Genomic DNA, 23355 nt, shown 5'->3' on the forward strand with positions numbered 1-23355 from the left:
TTGATTAGCGACACAAATAAGATAATTTCGATGGCTGTCTCTCAATGGCTGAATTATTCACGCGCTGCCTTTAAATCGAAGGGGCAGGCAGGTGGCAGGTGGCAGGTGGCACGTTCCATAATGGCAAATCAATGAGGTGCTGCCGCATACAATGGCCGCCTTGATTATGACGATGGTATAACGATGATTACCCCAATTGTCCCTTAAGCTGCTCCAGCACCTCCCCGCCCCCCCCCCCCCCCCCTGAATGCGGTGTGTGTGTGTGTGTATCTCTGTGGCTGCGTGCGTATAGCATTTTAATAAATTACGTGACAAACTGCAATGGGTCTGAGTCTGCCCTTTGGAATGGTGTGGCACTAGCAGCAGCAGGTGGCGTCTCCAAATTGCTGCGCTCTCGAATTCCCTTAATGTAGGCTCATTAGTTGGAGCGGCATTAAAGCGACATTACGGGCTGCGGCGTGGCTGCGGGGGGTGGGGGGGTAGATTCCCCTTCTGTTGCATTTGCATTTGGCAAACGTCTTGAACATTTGCATACTGCGTATCTTGTTTCGTGTATCTCTATCTCTCTACCCAGCTAACCAGTCTCTTTCCCCATCTCTCTCTCTCTCCCTCTCTGTCTCTTCCACTCGAACCCCGTTTCTAGTATAATTTGCAAAATTAAATGACAAAGTTTTGCACACAGTTAACAATATTAAATCGGATTTCAAAAGGCGGCATCCCTTTACGTTAGCTGCCACCTCTTCACCCACTACGAGTATTTCCTTCTCGCCGTCAGCTGAAAATGTAATTACATTTTGCCTGTTTTGTGTGTTAACAAACCGTATAATTGGCCCAAACTGCGACCTGCTACTCCTGCATTCCATGTCCTCAACTGAATACTCATCAAGAGCTCCAGCAGCCAGCACCAGCATCCAGCATCCAGCATCCAGCATCAATGGAGCTGGAAACGGCAGCAACAGTTGGCCGCGTTTCAGTTTCAGATTCAGATTCAGTCTCCGATTCCGTTTTAGGTGTTCGCCAGGTTTAATGAGTGCCCCGGACAGTTTGTGTAGAGAGTTTTCTAGGGAAATGAGTGGAAAAGTTGAACAGATTGTGACAGGAAATAGGATATATATGTTCTACTCCATCCCTAGCTTTGATAACCTCTTCTGTCTCCCAAAAATTGATGTTTTCAAGAATGAAATACTGGCCAATCCATCCTTCTATCTTCTCGTGATGAAAGTTTTTTAATCTTTTCCTTTCAGAGCAATTTAAACTTCGTTTAAGTCGAGTGCCATGGAAATTTTGTGCGTATTTTCAAGGAAAATTGGTGGAAAATATCAGTCGATTGTGCCCAGAAACAATCTTCAATAAGCTCTTCTGTCTTCGTTGGAATATCTTTGATGTTTTCAAGAATTTAATTATCCTAAATCTAGCCAATCCTTCCTTCTATCTTCTCGTGAAGAAAGTCCTTTAATCCTTTCCCTTTCAGAGCATCTAAACTTCGTTCAAGTCGAGTTCCAGGGACATTTTGAGCGACAGTTTGTGTGGAATTTTCACGGGAAATAGGTGGAAAATGGTGGCCAGGAAACAATATATATATTTTCTTCAATGAGCGCTTCTGTGATGTTTCCAAGAATAAAATGATCCCAAATCACGCCAATCATTCCTTCAATCTTCCCGTGAAGAAACCCCTCTAATCCCTCCCTTTCAACGCCTCTCTAACTTTCGTTTAAATCGCACGCAAAGTTGGTCTTTAATTCTGTGATTTGGTTTTCCTTTTCGTGGTTTTTGTTGCCATATTACAATGCTTAATTTTATTGCTCGCTTTTATTGTTGTAATTTTGTGAAATCTTGGCTTGTTCGTGTCGCTTTTTTTTTTTTCTTCTTGTGTTAAAAAACTTTTGCAATTGTGTGCGACTTGCTATCTCTTTCTCTATTGTGTGTGTGTGTAAAAATTAGCCTCATTTTGTGTGGGCTTTTGTGCTCTGTCGCCCAAGGAGGGGACTGGGAGGGGTCAGGGGGGGACTGCGGGGACCATGCAGTAAATCAAAAGTTGAAAATTATAATAAAGTCACTTTTGGTGTTGCTATATCATGTACCTCCCCCGCCAACCCCCCTTCCCCCATCTGTCTCTGTTCAAGTTTTTATCAAGTTCAGTTGCAGTCGCCGCAGAAAAAACTTATTTTCTTTCTTGTGCTTTTGTTGTTTGTGGCTAATAAAAAGCCAAAACAATTTAGATTAACTGTAAATTGTGTTATCCAGTGACTGGATTTGTATCTGCCATTGTTGGTGTTGGTGTAAGCTGCTCGAGAGCGCTGGTAATTTGTAAAGCGCTGAAAAGTAGGCAACACTTTTGTGGAAGTCAATACAAGAATGTCGGGGGGTGGCACAGAAGGAGGGCAGGGCAGGGCAGGGCAGGGTAGGGCAGTGGCAGCTGCCTATGGGATAAATAATGCTTGAATAATTACAAGCAACATGATTTTGAATGGCCGAAAAATATGATTCGCTGCACAGCGAGGGTTGCTAACAAAATAATTATTACCAAGATTTATTTACAGAACTTGATGTTCTGATGAACCTGGGGGTAAACGAAGCGCTGGAGCATCCCATCTGCCACTGTCAGGCTCTCTTAAGGGCAAGGATACAAAATATCGAGGCGCTGGCATTACTGGAAGATGCCTTCAAGAGGACGCCACAGCAACCACTGGCCTATGCGGAAAACTCCTCGATTCTAGAGGACTTCTAAATCCCATAAACACCCCCGCGACGATTCATAGCCCCCTATTCGGATCACTAAGGGCCCTATTGGCCTATGTGGGGCCCCGCTGAGGTCCGTCCTTTGTATAAATATGTATTGTAGGCATTAGAGACCTTAAGCCATGGATAAGTTCTTCTAAATTCAAAGAGTCTTTACTATTTGCTAGTCTAAATAAAGGACTATGTACTACTGTTCACTATGTACCCATATATCCATTATATATTTGCAGAAAAAACAACCTAAATGTATGCTGACCAGCTCTAAGCCCCGGGCTACTCCGATGAAATCCTCGGAAACACTTTGCCAACTTCCAAGAATCGCCCAAAACTTCAAAGAGATATCAGAACTTTTTCTCTCACCTTCTGCGTATCGAACTGTTGAACCCAACCTTTTTTCGTTTTGCATATAGAAGGAGAGGAGGGGGAGAGGAGGGGAAGAGGAGAAGGGGGGGAGCTGACTTCCGTCAATTTCTGTGCAGCTGCTTTGCCCTCTCCGCCTCGGCCTCCGCCTCCACCGACATCTCCTTCGCCTTCTTTGACATTTCTCTCTTTAGTTTTCGACTGCCTTTTGTCTGGGGGGCCCCCCAGTGGGGTCCACTCAATGCGCTCTGTTAATTTTGCTCTACAAAATGGTAACTGGGACTCGCAGCAGAAGAAGAAGGAGAAGAAGAAGGGCTTAGGCCGAGCTATCACTAAATGCGCTTGAATTATTTATAAAAGGGCATATTCATGAGAATTCACCAGGTAATGGGGTGGGGGGCGGAAATGTTAACTAGTTTGAGCAGAAGTAAAGCAGCTTGACAATGGCATTAGAATGTCGAAAGTTTTGGCCAGGCAACCGCTTAGTCACTCAATTAGCACGGTCAGTCCTTTAGCTTTTTATGCAAATCTGCCGTCAGTTGTGGCCATGGAAATGGAAATGGAAATGCAGGGGAAGGGGAAGGGGAAGGGGATGAGGAAGTGGGTGTGGAAATGAGAACCATTAGATTGTACATCAACTGTACATTAACTTGCCTGTTTTTGTTTCATTAGCCAGGCAGGAGAGCAGGAGGTGCAGGAGGAGCAGGAGGAGGAGCAACAGGAGCAGCAGGAGCACATTCTGGACCGTATCCTGCGGCCACTGTCTCAAGTTGAAAAGCAGCTCCGCCTTCGCCACTTGACACTGTGACAGCAGCTGAAGTTGCAACAGCAGGAGGCAGCCACAAGCCTTTAACAAAAGCTGACACAGAGCAAAAGCGCACAAGCGCAAAAGAGAGAAGCAGTGAATGCTATTTGGCTTTTGCATATGCGTACACGAAACGCAAAAGAAAATGCAACAAAAACCGGAAAGAAAAGGTCATAAATGATGATGGCACTTTCCGAGAATATTGAGCCTGAATATTGAGTGCGTATGAAAGATGAACACGGCGAAAGGGACAGCCAGAAGATGAAGTATAATACACTAGAGATGGGCACAAGGGCACGCAGGAAAAAACACGGCCATCACGAGCGCCCAGTAGGAAGAAAGCTGGGAGAAAAGTACAGTCCCAGAGTCAACAAAAGGGAGAGTCATGCACGAAGCATGGAATGGAATGGAATCGAATCTCTACAGGTGCTTGAAAGCACGCCGAAAAGCACGGCCATCACGAACAGCCAATAGGAACAAAGCAGGGAAAAAAGTACAGTCCCAAAGCCAAGAGAAGGAAGAGTCACGTCTGAAGCCCGCATTCAATGCGCTTCCTTGGAGAAAGACCCAATTCCTGACCATCTCTATGAAGGAACAACAAGAAATATAGCCAATCGATGAGTGCTTGAAAGCACGCAGAAAAACACGGCCACACGAGCAACCAATAGGAACAAAGCATTGATAAAAGTACAGTCCCAGAGTCAACCAAAGGCAGAGTCACGCACGAAGCGCGCATGGAATGGAAGGGATTTCGGAATGCCTTGGAGGAAGACCCAATTCCTGACCATCTCTATGAATGAACAACAAGAAATATAGCCAATCGATGAGTGCCATCACGAGCAACCAATAGGAACAAATCATTGATAAAAGTACAGTCCCAAAACCAACCAAAAGGAAGTGTCACGCACGAAGCGCGCATGGGATTTCGCGATGCCTGGCCATCTCTATAAAGGTGGCCATAAACCAACAAGAAATATAGCCAATCGATGAGTGCTTGAAAGTGCAAGGTAAACAGCGCGAAAGAGCGAAGCGGCGAGCGAGAACTTTGATCAACTCTCGAGTAGCCCTGAAACAATATTAAATGCTGAAGAGGCAAGCCTCAAGTTTACGAAAACACAACTTGAACAAGTTATTGAAACATGAAATGAGTGGAACAGAAACATTATTTGTTTGATGTTGAACAACAGACTGAAGAAGGAAGCCACCAAGGAGACAGGCAACAAAATGGAGAGCCACATAATCAACAGATAATCTTGGAGCATTAGGCTCCTACTTTATAGCCAATGTTGGTGCTTGAAATGCCTGAAATGCGATTAACAGTAGGCACTAATTTTAAATATGCATTTGAAAGCGTTTTAAATTCCCGACGAGGCATAATAATTGTCCCATTAAAAACACACAATAAATTTTTACCCTTTTTGCTATTTAATACTTAATTGGGTCTCTACGGGTTTTTCACTTTGTCCATGGGATATCCGCATATCCGTATATCCAATATCCATTGCAAACGCATTTAAATGCCCGTAATTTGTTGATCAATCAATAGCAAGTGGCATTAAGTTGATGCAACATTGTTTGCCAGCGCGGTTTGGTATCTTCACGCATCGCTGGAAGTACAGTAACAGCAAAAAAAAAACGGAAACAAAAACGTGATACAAGGGCCGACGGCTGTGATACCCTGCAGAAGGAGGAGATACGATCTGTTTGCTGTGGAAAGCCCTGTTTTTTAAAGGGCTTGGCGGTATATTATGGCCCCTTTGGAAGGGCATAAAAGATGGCAAATGACTTCGCTGTCAATCGCTCTCTCCCACTCTTTGGCTTTGTGCTGCGTCTGACATGTGCAAATATTTATGCATCACTCCTTTGGCCTCACTGCAGTCCTACGCCGCTCCCTCTCGGTACAGTTGTGCGTGTGTCTGTCGGATAAACAAATATACTCGCTCTGTGGCACTGTGGCACTGTGGCAAAGGCAGGGGCCGTAAAAGTTAAGTAAATATATAAACACGCATCGGCTTACGCTTCCCTGCCTGCCAGCCTCTTTATTATTGTTAAATGTTGATATTGTTATTGATACATGTACATATATGTGGCCCCTATACATATATGCCACTGCACGTAAATCAAAATGTTTGCAAGTTGAGTAAACAACATTGAAAATCAGTTATGTTTTACTGCATTATAAACTACCCAATCACACGGCCCTTTCTTTCGCTCGACGAAAAAAGCGGACTCTCTGCGTTGACCTTTTACGCAATTCTGTCGATAAATTGCCCGTGAATGATGCATAAATCAAATGAAGTTGAATAATAACCCGGCACAAAAAACTATACGCCAAAGCCTGGTGCGCTCCTTTTTTTGGGGCGGGAGGAGGGCATTCGAATGCATATTTTAATGCGCTTAAAATTTGGATTAATGGAATTAAGGTGTTTTATGCAACCTCCTTTGAGCGGAAAACCCGGAAAATCACATGTCAAACCCTTGATGGAAGGCCAAAAATCACCATTTATTTTGCACTAGGCCAAGGGCTTCCAAGAGAAATGTCTACTGTCCTTCAGTGCGCCTCATCTTTAGCCCTGTCTTCGGTTCATCTGTCGCTGGTACAGCACAAAAAAGGCAAACACCGCAAAGGCGAAAATTGTGGCCCAAAAGCCATAGTATCCCAGGTTGAAAACATCGCTGTAGATCTCGGTGACATCCCCATCGCTGCCGTACACGATCTTTAGCTTGTGCAGTGCTGAATCCATTGTTCTTCAAACGGAAACGGACATTTTTCAAGCCCAAATTTTTGATGAATTTTTACGAAATGTAAAGTGAAGTTGATGCTTGGGCAAAGGCCGCCTGGGAGGCAAACGAAACGGGACACGGGACAACCGGCAGAGTTGCCTAACAATGATGAATCATCATTTCCAGTGGCACAGGATGCCCGTGCCCGTGCCCATGTCCGTGTCGGTGTCCGTGCCGGTGCGCTCGTCCTGGGATATAATTGAATTTAGTGCTAATGATGGCATTGACGATAATACATAATATTCGACATTAATTCAAGCAGACATTAATTGATTGATTATTTGATTGCATTATTGTCAATATCGCAATTGCAATTTCGTCGGTTCGCTGCTTGGCTAATGCGAGCACACGGGCACAGGGGCACAGGGACGCGTCAACGCGTCCTGTATCCTTGATGACATTCGAGTTTGACATATTCGCGATATCCAATGTTTGTCAGTTGTGCAAACACTATTGATAATAATAATTTAGCACAATTTACACGCTGACAGCCGTAATTAATCGATGCCATCCACCGAAAGCCCCCCCATCAAATGGTGTCTGATTTCAGCTGAAAATCTAAACAAGTTGATGGCATTATTTTGTAGTTGTAATTAGTTAACATTACCATTAGCATAACCGTCACTGGCATTCTTTTATATACATTTTGTGCAGGCATATTTTTGGGGCTGAAATTATCAGCGTTCGCTTTTTTGATTTTCGAACATTTCAATGGTTGTCCAATTAAAAAAGCATCAAGATAGTAGTTGGTATCGAATAGGGAGCACCAAACATTTCATTCCATTCCAAACACATTTTTTTCTGGGTTTTTGGTCTAGCGATACTAGAGACTGGACTTTGGTTAGGCCAGAGACTAAGAAATCCCAGGATATTGCATTAGGAACAAGCTCGAATGCTGCTCGAGACCGAGACCGATGCCTGGACTCGACTCGACTCACTCGGTCCCAGTCTCGGAGAAAAAAAGCCCCTGTTCTCGGTCCCAGTCTTGGAGAAAGTATGGCCTAGGTCTCGGTCCCAGTCTCTGAGAAAATATGCCCCGATTCTCGGTCCCAGTCTCGTAGAAAATATGCCCTGGTTCTCGGTCAAAGTCGTGGAGAAAGTATGGCCCTGTTCTCGGTCTCAATCTCGGCGAAAGTATGGCCCGGTTCTCGGTCCCAGTCTGGGAGAAAATATGCCTCGGTTCTCGGTCCCAATCTCCCAGAAAATATGCACCTGATCTCGGTCCCAGTCTGGGAGAAAATATGCCCTGGCTCTCGCTCCCAGTCCCGGAGAAAATATGCCCCTGTTCTCGGTCCCAGTCTGGGAGAAAATATGCCTCGGTTCTCGGTTCCAGTCTCGTTGAAAATATGCCCTCGTTCTCGGTTCCAGTCTCGGTGAAAATAAGCCTCGTCACTTACAGCCTCTTTACTCGTTACTATTGGGCATTCCGTTTTGAACCATTCGCTAGAGCGAGGGAATCGAGTAAGCATCGTATTTTGTTGTTGCTTTCTTGGGACCGACTTCAGACTCTGCACTTGCTTTTGGACTCTGGGGCCGACTTAGGTGCCTCAGGCATTGACGAAAAGACAGGTCATAGCATAGGTCATGCCACAATTACTTACACTCTTTCTTTGCTCTCGGTTTAGCTTCGGGAGAGTCCTTTGATGGTTTGGATGTATTGATCTTGATCTAAGTTTCATATCTTAAAGGTAGGAATCTTTTCTTCCTTTGTGAAGAGTCGCAATCTCCTCTTCTCCCACTCTCCCTAGGCCACTGCAGATGTGTTACTTCTCAGCCAGGAGCCTCCCTATCATCCGAAAGTAAAGCATTATCTAGCCTTTAGCTCTGGCCTCACTCATTCCGCCCCAGTGGCTCCCATTGGAGCAGGTGAATATTTTTACTTGAGAATAAGATGGGAAAAAAAAAGAAATGTTTAATTTACATTTTACTTTTGAACCTCCACCCCCCCTTCCCCTTCACCACTCGGCAATTATGTGGCCCGAGGAGATTCTAAGCGAAATTTCTGCGCCCTGCAATTATACAAAAAAGAAAAGAAAGAAAACGAAGAGGGAAAATTCTTCCTTGGTCGCTTTTGCAGTGTTATTTTTTTTTTCGTTTGCTTGCTGCCGGCATGCATTATTCATGGGCCTTGGCTAACCAAATTAAAAGCCAGCCCGGGCCCCTCTCCGGGGCTGGCCAAATAATTGTTTGAAGTAGATTCTGGGCTGCCCTGTAATCTGCCACAGTGCTGGCCACTAATTTCGCCCTGAGACAAAACCGCCTACCCAAAGAGTAAGTACTCTCGGGCACTAAGCTCAATTCAAATTGTTTGTGGCCCTAGAAAAGAGACAACTAAAGGGGGGGCAGGGCGGGTGCAGGCCTCGAAGTAATTGAAATATTGGCAGCGCCAGAGAGTTCAACTTGTGAATTATGCACGTGAAAAGAAAAACCATTCGCTGGGAGAGCGCAGCGAAGAACTTTCCATCAGATTCTCTTTAATTTATAATTTATCAGTTTTGTGCTTTTGAAGCTGTAAGAGTAAACTTTGATTGCGGTAATTAGTAAATTGTGCAGCCCCCAAGAGGGACACCCCCTGACCCCCTGCCTACCTGAAAAGCAGCCACAGAGAAAACCATGGCAAATATTATGGTGGTTTATGGTATAGAAGGGGTATTACGACTATAAGATACCCACTCAAGAGGGGTCACCGCTTTTAGGGAGCCAAATCGAAGACGGAGGCTCCATAAGTCGAACGTTTTCAGTACTTTCCAAGGAGCCGCATCGCTGGAACCCCCCTTTTCGAGTTGGTTCCTCCAAGGTCCGCGAATACGGTATACCCCTGTACTACCCCGCGACTGCCGGGTATAACAAGTTCTTAAACTACAATTTGTTGAGCTTGGAGGTGGGGTTGGGCGTTGGTCGTTGGGCGTAAAGTCCTGTGAAAAGGGTAAACTTGGTGAAACCAATTTGCCAAGGATCCCGGTCCCGGTTCCAGTCTTGACTATCTGAATATATGTTTATCGCACAATGAAACTGCCTATGTGGCAATATAGTTTCCTGCCTCGGCTCCTCGGCCGCTTCCCCTCTCCCTTCCTTTTTTGGTTTCCATTCGGCTTTTATTATTGTTACTTTGAGGCTGCTTCTGGTGGTTTTTTTGTCAGGTAAAACCTAAGCTAACCTACGACAAAAAAAAAGTGTCACAAAATGTCATTTTAGCAGGGGGAAAGGACCAAGGAAGGACATGCGTTTTGTGCGTGTATGTACAAGTTTCAGACGTGATGTAAATTTCTATTGAATGCTGAATGGGCAGAAAAAATATTTTTAATGGTCTTTTGGCCAGCCAAAGCGATACAAAAGACTCCAACCAGGTCCAGGCCCCCCGCCCCCTCAACCCGTGGCTTGGGGGCCTGGGCAACCCAAAACCATTCAACATATGCTGGTATTTTTGTGGAATAATAAGCAGAAAAGGTTAGCCATAAAATACAACAACATTTTGGTATGTTAATGCAATTACATGAAAGGCCAATTGGAGGTATTGTTTTTGGTACCAACAAAATTTCAAAACTAAAGAAAAGTGTAGGTATTTTTTTTTGAAAAGAATAGATTGTTGTTTATGTGCCTTGAAAGCCTAAGAAACTTATTTATTTATGTTTAAAAAAATATATAAATATTGTAGGGAGATCGCTGGCAGGGTAGAATATCTTTTGAACCAAAGAAAATTAGGATCCATAGGATCCATCCAGTCCAAAAAAAGCCCATGCCAGAGGCACTCACACACACAAGGAAGCCAATCAATTGATACGATTTGCATACTCTTTCCATCATTCAAAAAACACTTTAAACCGTTTTACGTTTTGTCATAATTGCAAATGCCGTTATCAGATCATCACACACACAACCACACACACTCGAACCAAATCATGACCTTTATCAAATCAAACTTAATTCCCATGAAATCCGCATCAACTGCGTGCAACAACGATGACCTTGTTCCCACTTTCAGCAACAAACAACAAAAAAAAACAATACAAATTTCCAACAGCAAAAATAAATCAACAGAGAAAAAGGAGAAAAAGAGAAAAGGGTAGAGGGTGGTGGAGGAGCAGCAAAAACAGCGTGACATGTCATTATTGGGCTTTGACAGGCAAATTCCAAAAATTCAAATATTCCAAATCGATTACAGTCGGTCGTGGAATGGCATCATGGCAGCGCCGTCGTCATCGGTGTATTTATGGATAGAACTCTGTTGAAAATATTTGAATATGTACGAGTTCCGAGTGGTATTGTATTTTTGCATAATTTGGCATGTAAAACATTTACAACAATGCAAAGCCAAATGGAAAACGTGTTGTGTGTGGGGGGCAGAGTGGAGGGGGTGTAGGAAAATTATGGAAATATTGCATCATGCCAGATGCCAGGGAAATTGTGCGGCTTTTCTATTTTGATTGCAGTTGATTGTTGTCCTTGTTGCTGTTACGTATACGCATACCCTGGCCGAGGGGTGTACTCGATTTCCAGGGGTATCACAATTAGATTTTTGTGTGCTGTGATCCATTCAATTGGTCCAGCGACGGAGAGAGACCATTAAATGGGGTTTTATTTGTAATTCTGTGGCGGCAAAGGGTACCCTAATGGGTGCCAACCAAGTCTGGTCTCCTGCCCTAAGCCAGGCCGCTGTAATCCATCTGTTGTGTTATTCTAGAATTTCAGAGAAGCGAAAAGCTTTGCACGTACTTAGACACCTCCTGTTGACGGCTGTGGCTGTGGCTGCATTATAATTATGTACACATACATACATATATGAATGCATGTAAAATCCGAAATATCAAATATGGATTGCACACCCACACGGGCACACACGGGGGAGGGGGGGAATATTTTTTTACCTGGTGCCGCCGTTGGTGGAGAGTTGGTTGTTTATGTTTTGGTGTCAGGGAGCAAAGTGCAGTCGGTTCGTTATGCAAATAGCCGTATGCCAAGTTTAGAATGCGATTTACACTGCAGCGCATAACTGTAAGTAACTTCCCCCCCATCGAAGCATTAAAATCTCCCATCTTACACCCATGAAACGCACTGCATTTGCCGTTACTTCTGGCCTTTCTTGTTGCCATTTATCTTTCGTTGTCATATTTATTTATCAACAGGCAACAGAATGCGGAAAACTTCTTTGGCGTCGCCTCAAAAATGGCACAACAAAATAATTCTGTTGTTACCAGAAATTTATGTTTTCTCCCCGGAATGGAATACACACAAAAACCCAAGTGTGATGCCCATGTAATCCCCCCCAGTAGGTTATCTTTTCAAGGTGAATCTTCCCCCACTTAAAGTTATCTGCAGGCTTTTGTTTATTTCAATAAAAAAGCAATTTATAAAGCCAGCATCCTTCTGTTGGCCTACCTACCTGCTGGAGTTATGCAAATATCTATGGAGTCTGTCATGTGGGCCATAAAAGACACATTTTATTGCTCATTTGACAATATGGCTGGTGCGGAAAATCTAAATAATTTGGCAATTTCGTGCTGATTTTTATTACAAGCCACAAAACGGGACGCATTAAAAAATACAAAATAAAACACAGAGAACAAGACAGAGAGGAATCCCTCAGAGGCCTGAGTGTGTCGATAAGGTTTGATTAAAATTTCTCTGCCTGTCATACGTGGCGTATGTGCAACGCCGAAAAGAAAACATTGTGGAAATTTGTTTAATTAAGCTTCAGTCTGTGTCAGGGGGCAAAAGAAGCGAAGATTAAGTGGGTGAATGTTCTTTGGAAAGTTTTTTTCACAGACCAAATTTCTTTATACTCTGCCGAAAGAGTTGTGCCTCTTAAGGTGGGGTTCTGTGAGGCAAAGGGGGCTCCAAAACATACTTTTGTATTATTAATTTCCAACTAAATGTTGTAGAATACCTGTGTATATTTATGCCACCAATAGAGTATTCAAACTCTTAAATGGCCCGTTTCCCAACAGGCTTTCTTTTGCTTAAAAACTTCTTCTTGCTAGTCGGCTGATTAAACTTTCTTACCAACTGCACTGCTCTGAGGTTGACGTCATAAATTTATGCTTTTGGTTCTGGGGGGGCGAGGGGGAAGTCAACTTCTTTTCCACCTGGAGCCCGGAGGACAAGTGTAATTGTAGTATTTCCCCACAGAAACTTTTCCCTTACTTGCCAACTATCTCTCTCTTACTCTCTCTCTCTCTTTTTAATTATAAAATAACTTTCGGTTGTGTGGTCTTTCTTGTCCCTTTTTTTGGCCAAAAGCCTGCCTGAATATGGCCGAAACAACGAGTGCAATTGTTAGCCTCTGGTCCCTCTGTCTGGTCACAATTGATGCCCCGGCAATGCCGTGTAATTAGCCACAAATTGTTTAGGCCTAGTTGAACGCACACGCAAAGAGAGGAAAAGCCAGATGGAGTGTTCGTGAGAGAGGGGGGAGTGGGGAGGGGGGTGCGTAGAGGTAGACACACCATGAGTGGTCCGAAAAGCCGAAATTTGTGTGCACAAAACCAAAAGATGACACAATTTTGTGTTCCACTAAAGTGCTGTATCCTGTCTATGTATTTGAACTGGTTCCCCCCTCTGTCTGTCCATCCATTCCCCCTCTATCTGTACCCCTCATATAAGCCAGGCCTCTCTTCATACTCCCACTACGAACCCAATTAAGTAGGCTGCTCATGTCCACGAAATTAAAATAAAATTTCTCTTCCATTTGTATACCCTTGCAGGGGGTATTATGTGTTTGTTGACTCGCAGAATTCAATTCAATACCTGATTAGTTATAGCATTCCCAAGTGTCGTGAAAAGACGATTTTTCCATGTGTTTTTCTTACTGGTGTATGTGGACCTCACATTTTCCCATAAATCACTTAATATTTCCTTAACAAACAACTATGTTGACTTTTAAGAGAGGCTTTGAGGCAAACTGGTATCAGGAATCAATACAGAAATATTTCTTACGGCAGAAAAAGTAAAGGAAAACAGTACCGGAAAACAGTTCTGTAAAAATACCAAAAAATACCGAAAAATACTAAAATAAAATCCGAAAATTAAAAGAAACTTTGAGGTAAAACTGGTATCAAGAATCAATAAATAAATATTTTTTATAACTGAAGTAAATAAAGGAAAGCAGTACTTTACTTTAAAAATACCAAACAAATATTGAAAAATACCGAAAAATACCAAAAATTTAAGAAAATTAAGAGACACTTTGAGTAAAAACTAGTATCTGGCATCAATCAAGAAATATTTCTTATAGCAGAAGTGAGTGAGGGAAAACAGTACAATAAAAACACCAAAAAATACCGAAACTGCCAAAAAATACCGAAAAAATACCGCAAAAGCGAAATTTTGCCTATAAATATAAATTTCCCAAATCAAAGTTAATGAAATTATATTAATAATGGCATCAATCAAGAAAGATTTCTTATAGCAGAAGTGAGTGAGGGAAAACAATACAATAAAAACACCAAAAAATACCGAAAATACCGAAAAAATACCGCAAAAGCGAAATTTTGCATATAAATTTACATTTTTCAAATCAAAGTGTAATTAGAAATGAAATTATACTAATATTATATATATATTATATAAACTCAGTTTAAATCAATTTAGAAAATAATATAGGGACAAAAGTATATGAAAATGTTTCTTCGGTTGACATTGCCACGGAAATACCACTATATAACTCCTGCTCAGCTTCAGGTCTCGAACTACTAATCGAAATATGCCCAAGCTGGCATCTGATTTTATCTCTTCAGATTTAAACATAAAACCCAATAATCATAAATTTTTCCATAATTTTTGTATTAACCGCAGAGCAACAATGTCTGTGGAAGAGTATCCAGCAGCTTTGTCCCAGAAAAAACCTTACTTCTCTGGTGTTTTATTTTTCTTTTCGGTCGATTTTGGGTTGGTTTTCGGTTCTTTCTGGCTTAGTCAGGCCAACAAAATTATTTGTGTGGCTACGCTTGCAAGTTGTCGCCGCAAAATGAATTGAACTTTTATGGCTAATGACGCTGTGTGCCTCACGTTGCATGCGGCATGCTGCTGCACGTGTCGTATACGCAATTACATAACATTTGCCGGGCCCTTTTCGAGCATGTTCAACTTGTAATGCAGCCCTTGGCTAGAGAGGAGGCGGCGGAGGACTGGGAATGGAGTGGAATGGAATGGATAAAGTGGTAGCAATTCTCGGAGCTTGTAAAATTGTATTGATTTAGGCGGTGCGCGATGGCGAGACTGGAGTGGACTCTGCTATGCGGGAGGTTTGGTTAAATATATGCTCTGGTAAGGGATATTTCGTAGATATTTCAATACAGAAAGAGCAAAACAAAACCCAGTGGATAAAGCAATATTATAAAGTAAATATGTACAATTTTTATGCGGGCATTTCTATCGCCAAATTGTTATCCCAACTTCAGAAGGCCACTAAGGACGAGTACCATTCTATCAACTTGCAGAAGATTGCTCAGACGACAAGATCATGTACCAAAGTAGAAGAAAGAAAGCAAAAATGGGTCGGAGAGGCTTCCTTCTGAATCTGAACCTCATATACTGAATCACTGCAGTCTTTGAGTAAAAAGGGCAAGGATATGTGGGTCCATGTGGAGGCACTACAGAGTTTGGCACCTTGTGCACTCAGATCATTGAGCCATACATAGTCTAGGCACTTTTCCAATCATTTTGGATGCCATGAAGCAGGTGATCGAGTTTAAGGTTGAGCGTGGGCACTGAGAAGATCAACCTGGCCATCAAGAGGCCATCAAAGAAGCCACGGATTCCCAGGACAATCGGGTAACGTAACAGTCGAGGGATGGAAGGCGTTGCTTCATTCCTTGACTGTTACCCGGTGGTGCAGTGAAGCCAGGCGGTAGCATCAGGCAGAGAGCCAGGTTCTCAATATGTAGCCTCTGTCAGTTCCTCCTCTGCCGAAGAAACATGAGAAGGAGGCTCCCTAGACTTTCCATGGGTTTGTTTCGGTTTGGTTTGCTTTATTTTAATCATAAAATTCGTTATTCTGCCTGATAATCAGCTTCTGATTGGGGCTGCTTAATCCGGTGACGCCGCTGTTGGTATTCGTAGACGAGCCGCATCCAGATGCCCTGGCACATGCGCACCAGTCGCCGGTCCTTCTCCCTGTGGACCAGCGCGAACTCGAACTGGTCCCGGATCAAGTGCTTGGCCGCCCGCAAGTGTCCGCGCTGGATCAGCGATATGCCGTAGTAGAGCTTGCAGCGTGCCTGCAGGCAGGGGTCTCCGAGCCGCAGGCCAATCTTCAGTGGCTGCAGCGAGATCCTGCCAGCTGTCTTGGCCTGTGGGAAACATGTCATTGGATATCATTGATAACCATTTCTTTGGCTACTCACGCATCGCTCGAACTGCTCGCCCAGGGCCGAGAAGCCACCGCCGAGTGTGGATAGCCAGGACATCAGGTGCTCCACCGCTATGTGCTGCCAGATGGTGTGGGCCAGTATCTCGGCCCACTTGTAGTCGATGGTCTCGCGTGCCGGTGGCTCGAGTTCCAGCCAAATCAGCTCCACCCCGTGGTGGCTCTGGAGCCTGAGAGCCAATGCCCGCTGTTGCACGAATTCCCGCAGACAATAGTGGCCATTTATCGCATTCATCGCCAGCCGCAGACGACGCAGCTCTCCGGCGGGGGCCGCCGCTTCCCGGTCCAGTGGGGGGCAGTTGTAGTAGTGCCGCCGCTTCCAGTAGTCGCAGACGCAGACAGTCAGGGGTCCCGACATTATATTTTCTTAATTCCAGAGCAAAGATATGAGCAAAAGGCCTGCTTTACTGGCAGTGCTTCGGGGTTTGAATTGAAAATTGAAAGAAATACAAAAGCAAATGTAATTTGTAAATTTTCGGACTTCAATTTAAAATTATAACGAGAGCTAGTTTATGGTGTTATTTAATTTATTTATTATTCAAATTATTCCTTGTTTAATTCCGCATTATCTGTACCACTGCCCTGTCGCCTTGTCATTGTCAATTGGCGGGAAAGGCAAGTACAGTAATACCTTTAAGACTATGTCCATTTCAGCAATAGATAAGGCCTCTTAATAAGCCCAGCTTTTACGCCCTTCAAGTCTGGATTACTAGTTGAATATTGCCTGGTTCCAGCGCTGAATAAAATGGGTTATAAATTCCAGATTATATCCGCCTATGGCACTCCTTTCTTATATCCCCTAATTTCCTTCCCTGGTCTCTATTATTTTATACCTTTTTCTACCATCGATAGATATTTCTCTGCCAAATTATGTGCCAAAAATATTATTAAATATATATAGGCCTTGTTTCCAGCCCTTTGGGAGGACGATGAAGAGCAAACAGGGTCGAGAAAGAGTGAAAGAGTGAGGACGGCGAAGCCAGAGGAAAACTACTAATAAATTGCATTGAAATGTTGCGCATACGCAACGTGGAACTAGTCGAAGACAACCAAAAAGGCAAACACAAGTTCTGTTACTATCTCCCTTTCTCTTTCTCTGTGTTGATGTTCTTGCTCTTTCTTTCTCGCTGCAAGTAACAGGTGCAGTGGCAGAAGGAGTTGCTCGTAGATGCTCGTAGCTGCTGCTGCTGCCACAACTCAATTTATTTCAACATGTACTTTTGCAACAATGAATTTCACTTTAGTTGCTAATGGATTTCGCATAGAAGGCAGTCAGGCAGCAGTGGCAGCAGCATCAGGAGTGGTAGTACCAGTACCAGACCCGGCAGTGGCTGCAGAATCTCTGGGTGGTTTCAGTAGCAGTTTGTCTGCCTGTCTGTCTGTTTAAGGGTTGAGGTTTTTTTTCGGGTCAACTCCTGCCAAGGAACTGCATCGAGTCCTTGTCCTGTCTGGTGTCTCCTTGCCCTCCTCCTTGGCCCTTTTGCCGTCTCGTGTCTCTGCGGTAATGCATTTTGTTTGCTTGGTTGAAACAACGCACCCACAATGACAAATGAAAGTTGACGCGTTGCCTTATTGAGACAAACGAGGGGCAGGGGGGGGAAGAGAGTGTCCTGCAGAGGCAGTGTCGCCTCCTGGGCTTTTGGTTATAATCATGCAAATGACCTCTAGAACCGAGAACAGGACAGGACCGGCTCTCAGACCGATGCAATTAGAAATGCACTGAAAGGACTATACAAAAAAAAAAGAAAAACTATTGCCAGGGGCTTTCAGCTTTCCTTTTTAGTCTCAGCCACTTTTCCCATCAAAGCTCCCCCCCCCCCCCCCCCCCCCCCTGCCAACTTCTGAACTTGCTCCTCTCTCAATCTCCGGGCTCTTCGGGATACTTAATTAATTTTCTTTTGAATTACATTTGCCTGGACACTTGTATCAACATTGGCCGCTCATTGTGCTCCTCCTCCGCTCCTCCTCTCGGCCGAGATGCTCATTTCGAATCTGCTCGTAGTCCGGCAGTCAATTCCATTGTGGACTCAATAGAGCCGGTGCTGCTTCTACTGCTGACTTGCTGCTTTCGGAACTGCCATTCCATTCAATTTGCATGTCCACAGGACACTGCCTGTGAGTCCTTGTTTTTGGCCAGAGACTTTGGGCCATATTGTAAGTTATTTGACTCTGAATCGGTTAACAATTGTGTACTACAAGATTGTCCAATTCGATAGGAAGGGAGGCGACAATGGGCTGCCGAAATGTTTCTTGAGAACCTGAACAGCCAGATGGTTGTTTAAATACAAGGTTTATGCTGCTTTGTGCCTCGACTGCCCCCTTTCCATGCTCCTTTTTCGCCCATTAAAGCTCCTATAGATTGCCATTCAATTTGCAGTCGGATCACTCGCAAAACCGGTATCTGCGAGTGCAGAGTGTAGTAGTATCTCTACAGGATATTCATCAGACCGCAGTTTCCGCTTGTTGCTCCACAACTGCGCCCCCCCACCCCTCCACCGTGCCCCACCGATTGCTCTGTTGCTCCGTTGTTGGTGGCGGGGCGACTCCTCTTAGTTACACATGACATGTGTCAGGTGCAATCAAATACGCTTTCAAAGCTTAAACGCTTTTGGCGCAATGCGTGAGAATTTCAAACGGTTCTGCTGTTGCCACAGCAGCAGCAGCAACAGGAAGAACAACCTGCCATGCCTCACGTGGCACAGATTGTAGGCCCATGCCAGCAACCTTCGGTTTTGGAGCCTTTGCTTTTGTGGCATTGCTTACTAATTGAATTTATGTACAGAATTTTGAAACAAAAGTTACTTCGAAGGCGCCAACATAGAGCAGGCGAGTGCCGAAAGGAGGGGCGACACATGTGTGCGATTGTAATCAGTTGTGGCAGCCCCCCTTTGGCGTTCCCCTATAATCGTACCCTTCTCAGTCTTTGGGTACCCATTACTTTTGGAGGACAGTGATATATGGTTTTGGGAAGCAGAAGAAACGATCTATGGCTGGCGGTGCCGCAAAGAAACGAAACGAAGCCATTGTTGCCAGTCGAAAAAGGACACGATACTTAATCCGATATACTTCTCCTTCCTTTAGGGAGTATCCCATAGTCCGCATATCCTCTACAGCCCACACGCTTTCCCCCTGTAGCTCTTTTCCTCTTGGCCTCCCCCTGTAGCTCTTTTCCTCTTGGCTTCCCCCTGTAGCTCTTTTCCTGTTGGCGGAAATTCGAAAACAATTTGTTCGCCTAATGCCGAAACATGTAAAGTTTTTTAATTGTCTACAAATTGGCAACATTTGCTCAGATGCCACTGCCGAACGGGCGGCGAGAGGTGGGAGAGGAGACACTGAAAAGTCGACGCCAAAGTTGGAAAACGGCGCGGCCTGGCGTCACATGTTGCTGCTGCACTTCTCGGAGCCCCCCCAAGGACCATAATTACTTCTAATTGAAATGCGAAACCCGCAAGGAAATTGAACCGTAATGCCAGACTCTGCCGTACTGCCGTACTGCCGTTCCGTGAAGTTTCCCATTTATTTTCGGGCATACTCGTACGTTTCGCCCTGAGAGTGTGTTAATGGGAATTTATGTGGGAGCTTAGCAACCGAAAGAAAGAAAGAAACAAAAAAAAAACTAATTTGAGAAATGGCAAGGCCAACCGCAGAGCTGTGGGGGCAAGTGGCGGGGCAGGTCCTTGACTGGAAATGGGATTTTTATGCAACACCAAGTTGACCGCAAGATGCAACAGAGGCCCAGACACACAGACCATTTTGCGGTTGGCGACACTTGGGGACATTTTATTGCCCCTCAGTTTTTGGGGGCTCATTAAGGGGTGGAGGAATTGGTCCAGGAAAACTGCAGCCCAACGCTTAATTAATGCTCGGCTCGGCTTACAACATGCGTCATCAGGCATCAAAAACATTAGTTTTGCAGCTGACATTGTTATTGCCACTTGGGTGGTGTGCCACTCGCAGCCACGCCCAGCCACTCGTAGCCCCTCTGTTTGTTTTAAGCCATTACCATTACCATTACCAATTGCAAACACACACAGTCAAGAGTCAACTTCTGTGGCTTGACGGCTCTCTCTCTCTCTCTCTCTCTGTGTGTGTGTGTGTGAAGATTAAGCAGCCGCACGGTTGGCTAAACCTGAGAAAAGAGCAAAACAAATGCGAAGCCTTGAGCAGCCTCTGGCGCCCAAGTTGCAAATAAATTAGCATTACCAAGAACAAGTCAATAAGGAGCACATATATACCCATACATATGTATCCTTAAAGCAAACAAAAGAACACTTGATGGAGGGACTAACCAAGGGAGAGTAGAAGCCACTTTCCTCGAACAGAAAACTGCATTTGAAATGGTGAAAATGTATAGAAATAATATACAAATAATGTGGCATCATATCTTCCACACTATCGGTATTAGATATCGCTTCAAAAACTATCGATAAGGAAGCCCTGCCCAAAAGCTGGGCCTGTCATCGCCAGAGGCCTTCAATTGATTGCTTACAGGGGGATTAGTCGCGTAATTAGTTACTCCAGGAGCGGCCATCACCTCATTGAATATTCGAACACAATTCCTAATCGTAATAACTAAACGTCCTGCCATTCAAGGAGACATGGCCACACACAGCACTGCACTCCAGCTCCTCGCTGGAGGAGCGGATGAGTGAGTGTGGCCTTGCCTGACGATGACTTGGACTTGACTGCGGTGGCTCGATGGGCGCCTGGGCACACTTGCACTTAGTGGAGTCGTCTTGTGGCCTCGGCACGGAAACCCTTGGGGGCTGGTGGCCTGCCCCACCCCCCCCCCCCCCCCCCCCCCTCCCCCTCCCCTCTGGTAAGTGTGTCATTGAGGCTAGGATGGGGTTAAGTTGTTGAGGCATGCCCTTGCCTTGACATCAACTTTTAATTTACAACTGCGTCAACTCTTTCTCTGTTTATGCCTCTTCATCTCTTTTACTCTCCCTCTACCCCTCTCTGACGTTCTTTTTGTTGATTTAATTTATTATGCAAACGTGAGTGCAAGCAAGACAAAAACAGCTTCCCCGTTGCCTTTTTTTCTCATATCATTATTTGAAGAAAAGCCAAGAAAACCGAGAAAGCAAGGGCTTTTCTTTGGCGAAGCTGGAAATACTCTTTGAAATTAATTTTAAATAAATTAAAATAACAAGATTTGCCACAAAAAGCCAAAAAAAAACGAGAAGAAACGTTGAAGCTTTAAATACATTTTTTAAATCAATTTTAAATAAATTAAAACAACAAGATTTGACACAAAACGGCAAAAAAAAACCGAGAAAGCAAGGTTTTTCATTGTTGAAGCTTAAAATAAATTTTTTAAATTAATGTTAAATTAATTAAAACAACAAGATTTGCCAAAAAAATAGTTTTCCGATTTGTGGGAATTTTTTATGAATTTTCTGGGTTTATGTAAAGCCTCTTATTCCAACCAAAGGACTAATTTGAAAGTCTCAAACTCCTTGAGAGGAAACTAAAACACCCTCTGGTAAAGGGTATAGAGAGAGAGAGGGTTGGCGCCTAAGTGAGCGCCACAACAAATGACGGGAATGTCAAAATTTTCTCACCTCGATTTTTCATCTCATTTAGAGCCAGACACATCGTGTGTGTGTGTGTGTCTTTGTGTGTTTGCGTGTGGGCTTGGGGTTTATCAGTCACATAATGCCAGCATGCTGACATCATAACTTATAACTTGATAAATAACTATATGTGTTATCCCTTATCCTTATCCTTTTGCCGGGGCTGCTACGCAGACAAATGACTCGACTTGAAGCGGTGCGGACGGACCCCTAAGTGAGGGGAGTCTGGGGGGGGGGCCTGTCCCGGGTTGGTGCCGTCTTTCGAGGGGCTTCAACACCTTCTGCCTCTGCCTTTGTCTGGCCTTGTCTTTTGTTGTCTGCACTTCAAGTCACGCTGTGCCAACATTTTTTACGCCCATTTGTTGCTTCTTTCAGCTTGATATCAGTCGGGGTCTTAATTTAATATATATACGAGTGCGAGTATATTCCCTGATAATATTTACCGACTAACTGGCAAAAGTTTACCCTTCATGCACTCATCGATGCGTGGTCGCCAGTTCATACGGACTTTAGCAGACAACGTGACGTATGATCGTTGGCAGGCAACCCCCTCCACACTCTCTCTCTGCCCGGCTCTGTTGCACATGCCACGAATGTGAATAAAGTTTGCAAAAATATATTTTACACATCAGCTTTGGACACTGGCGGGCTGCTGAAAGCAGGTTGAACATGTAGTTAAAGCCTCTCATGCATCCTTCAAACAAAACCCACACACACACATATAGACACGTACACGTACACGTACACATGGCTGCTTGCAGCTGTGTGAGTGGCAATACACATAAATGCCATCCTGTGCATGATGTGTGTTTAAGCCACAGCATGATATACGGGAATAACCCTATTCGGAATACCAACTTGCTGGGGGGAAATTATCATTTGAAAGTGTTTTTTATCAGGGAAAAGTATAGTTAAAAAGTGCTGTAAATATATAAGAATTATGATATGATATAAATATTTATTTTATTTTTTATTTAATGAACAATTATCTGCTAAGAAGATTGTTAAATTTAGGAGATTATAAATATTACATGCTATGACAGAGGGAGATATATGTAGTTGTAGTATTTAACCCTAAAAGGTAAATGTTGGGCATAATTATTATAATTTACATATTAGATCTTTTTATTTGTACATTTTTTGTATGAAAATTAGACTCCATCGAGCGCTTGAGGGAGAATCAGTGCAGAGTGGCACAATACCTCCTTCTGGAACTGTTTAAGGAACACCCTTAAAGCGATCCAGCAGCTGTCGGACCCAGAACCAGAGCCTCTATCGAGCTCTCCTTGCTCATGAGGGAGAATCAGTGCAGAGTGGCACAATACCTCCTTCTGGAACTGTTTCAGGAACACCCTTAATGCGATCCAGTAGCAGCCGGACCCTAAACCAGAGCCTCCATCGAGCTCTCCTTGCTCATGAGGGAGAATCAGTGCAGGGTGGCACAATACCTCCTTCTGGAACTGTTTCAGGAACACCCTTAATGCGATCCAGCAGCTGTCGGACCCTGAACCAGAGCCTCCATCGAACTCTCCTTGCTCATGAGGGAGAATGAAACGGAGATTGGCACAATACCTCCTTCTGGAACTGTTTCAGGAACACCCTTAATGTGATCCAGCAGCTGTCGGACCACAGCTCGTTGGATCTCCTCGGCAACCGCCTTGTCACTCCTGTGGCTATAGTGCTTAAATAAAATTACTAAAAATATTTGTTATTTAGATTTGCATCTG

At 44.1% G+C, this 23355-nt stretch overlaps 2 protein-coding genes across 2 annotated transcripts in view; one reads left to right on the top strand and one right to left on the bottom strand.

The window, feature by feature from the left end:
* LOC6603047 (barrier-to-autointegration factor) overlaps positions 1-23355 on the top strand; it is a 97793-nt gene that overhangs the window by 24278 nt on the left and 50160 nt on the right. The window lies entirely within an intron of this gene.
* LOC6603056 (uncharacterized protein F58A4.6) lies at positions 15676-16430 on the bottom strand. The gene is made up of 2 exons (XM_002028042.2): positions 16030-16430; positions 15676-15975 (listed from the first exon to the last, which is right to left on the bottom strand). Exons 1-2 carry the CDS (start codon positions 16408-16410, stop codon positions 15676-15678), a joined length of 681 nt encoding a protein of 226 aa, XP_002028078.1. The 5' UTR covers positions 16411-16430.

This window comes from Drosophila persimilis, unplaced genomic scaffold, assembly GCF_003286085.1.
Source record: "Drosophila persimilis strain 14011-0111.01,24,50 unplaced genomic scaffold, DperRS2 tig00000124-arrow-pilon, whole genome shotgun sequence".
Taxonomy (NCBI): Eukaryota; Metazoa; Arthropoda; class Insecta; order Diptera; family Drosophilidae; genus Drosophila; species Drosophila persimilis.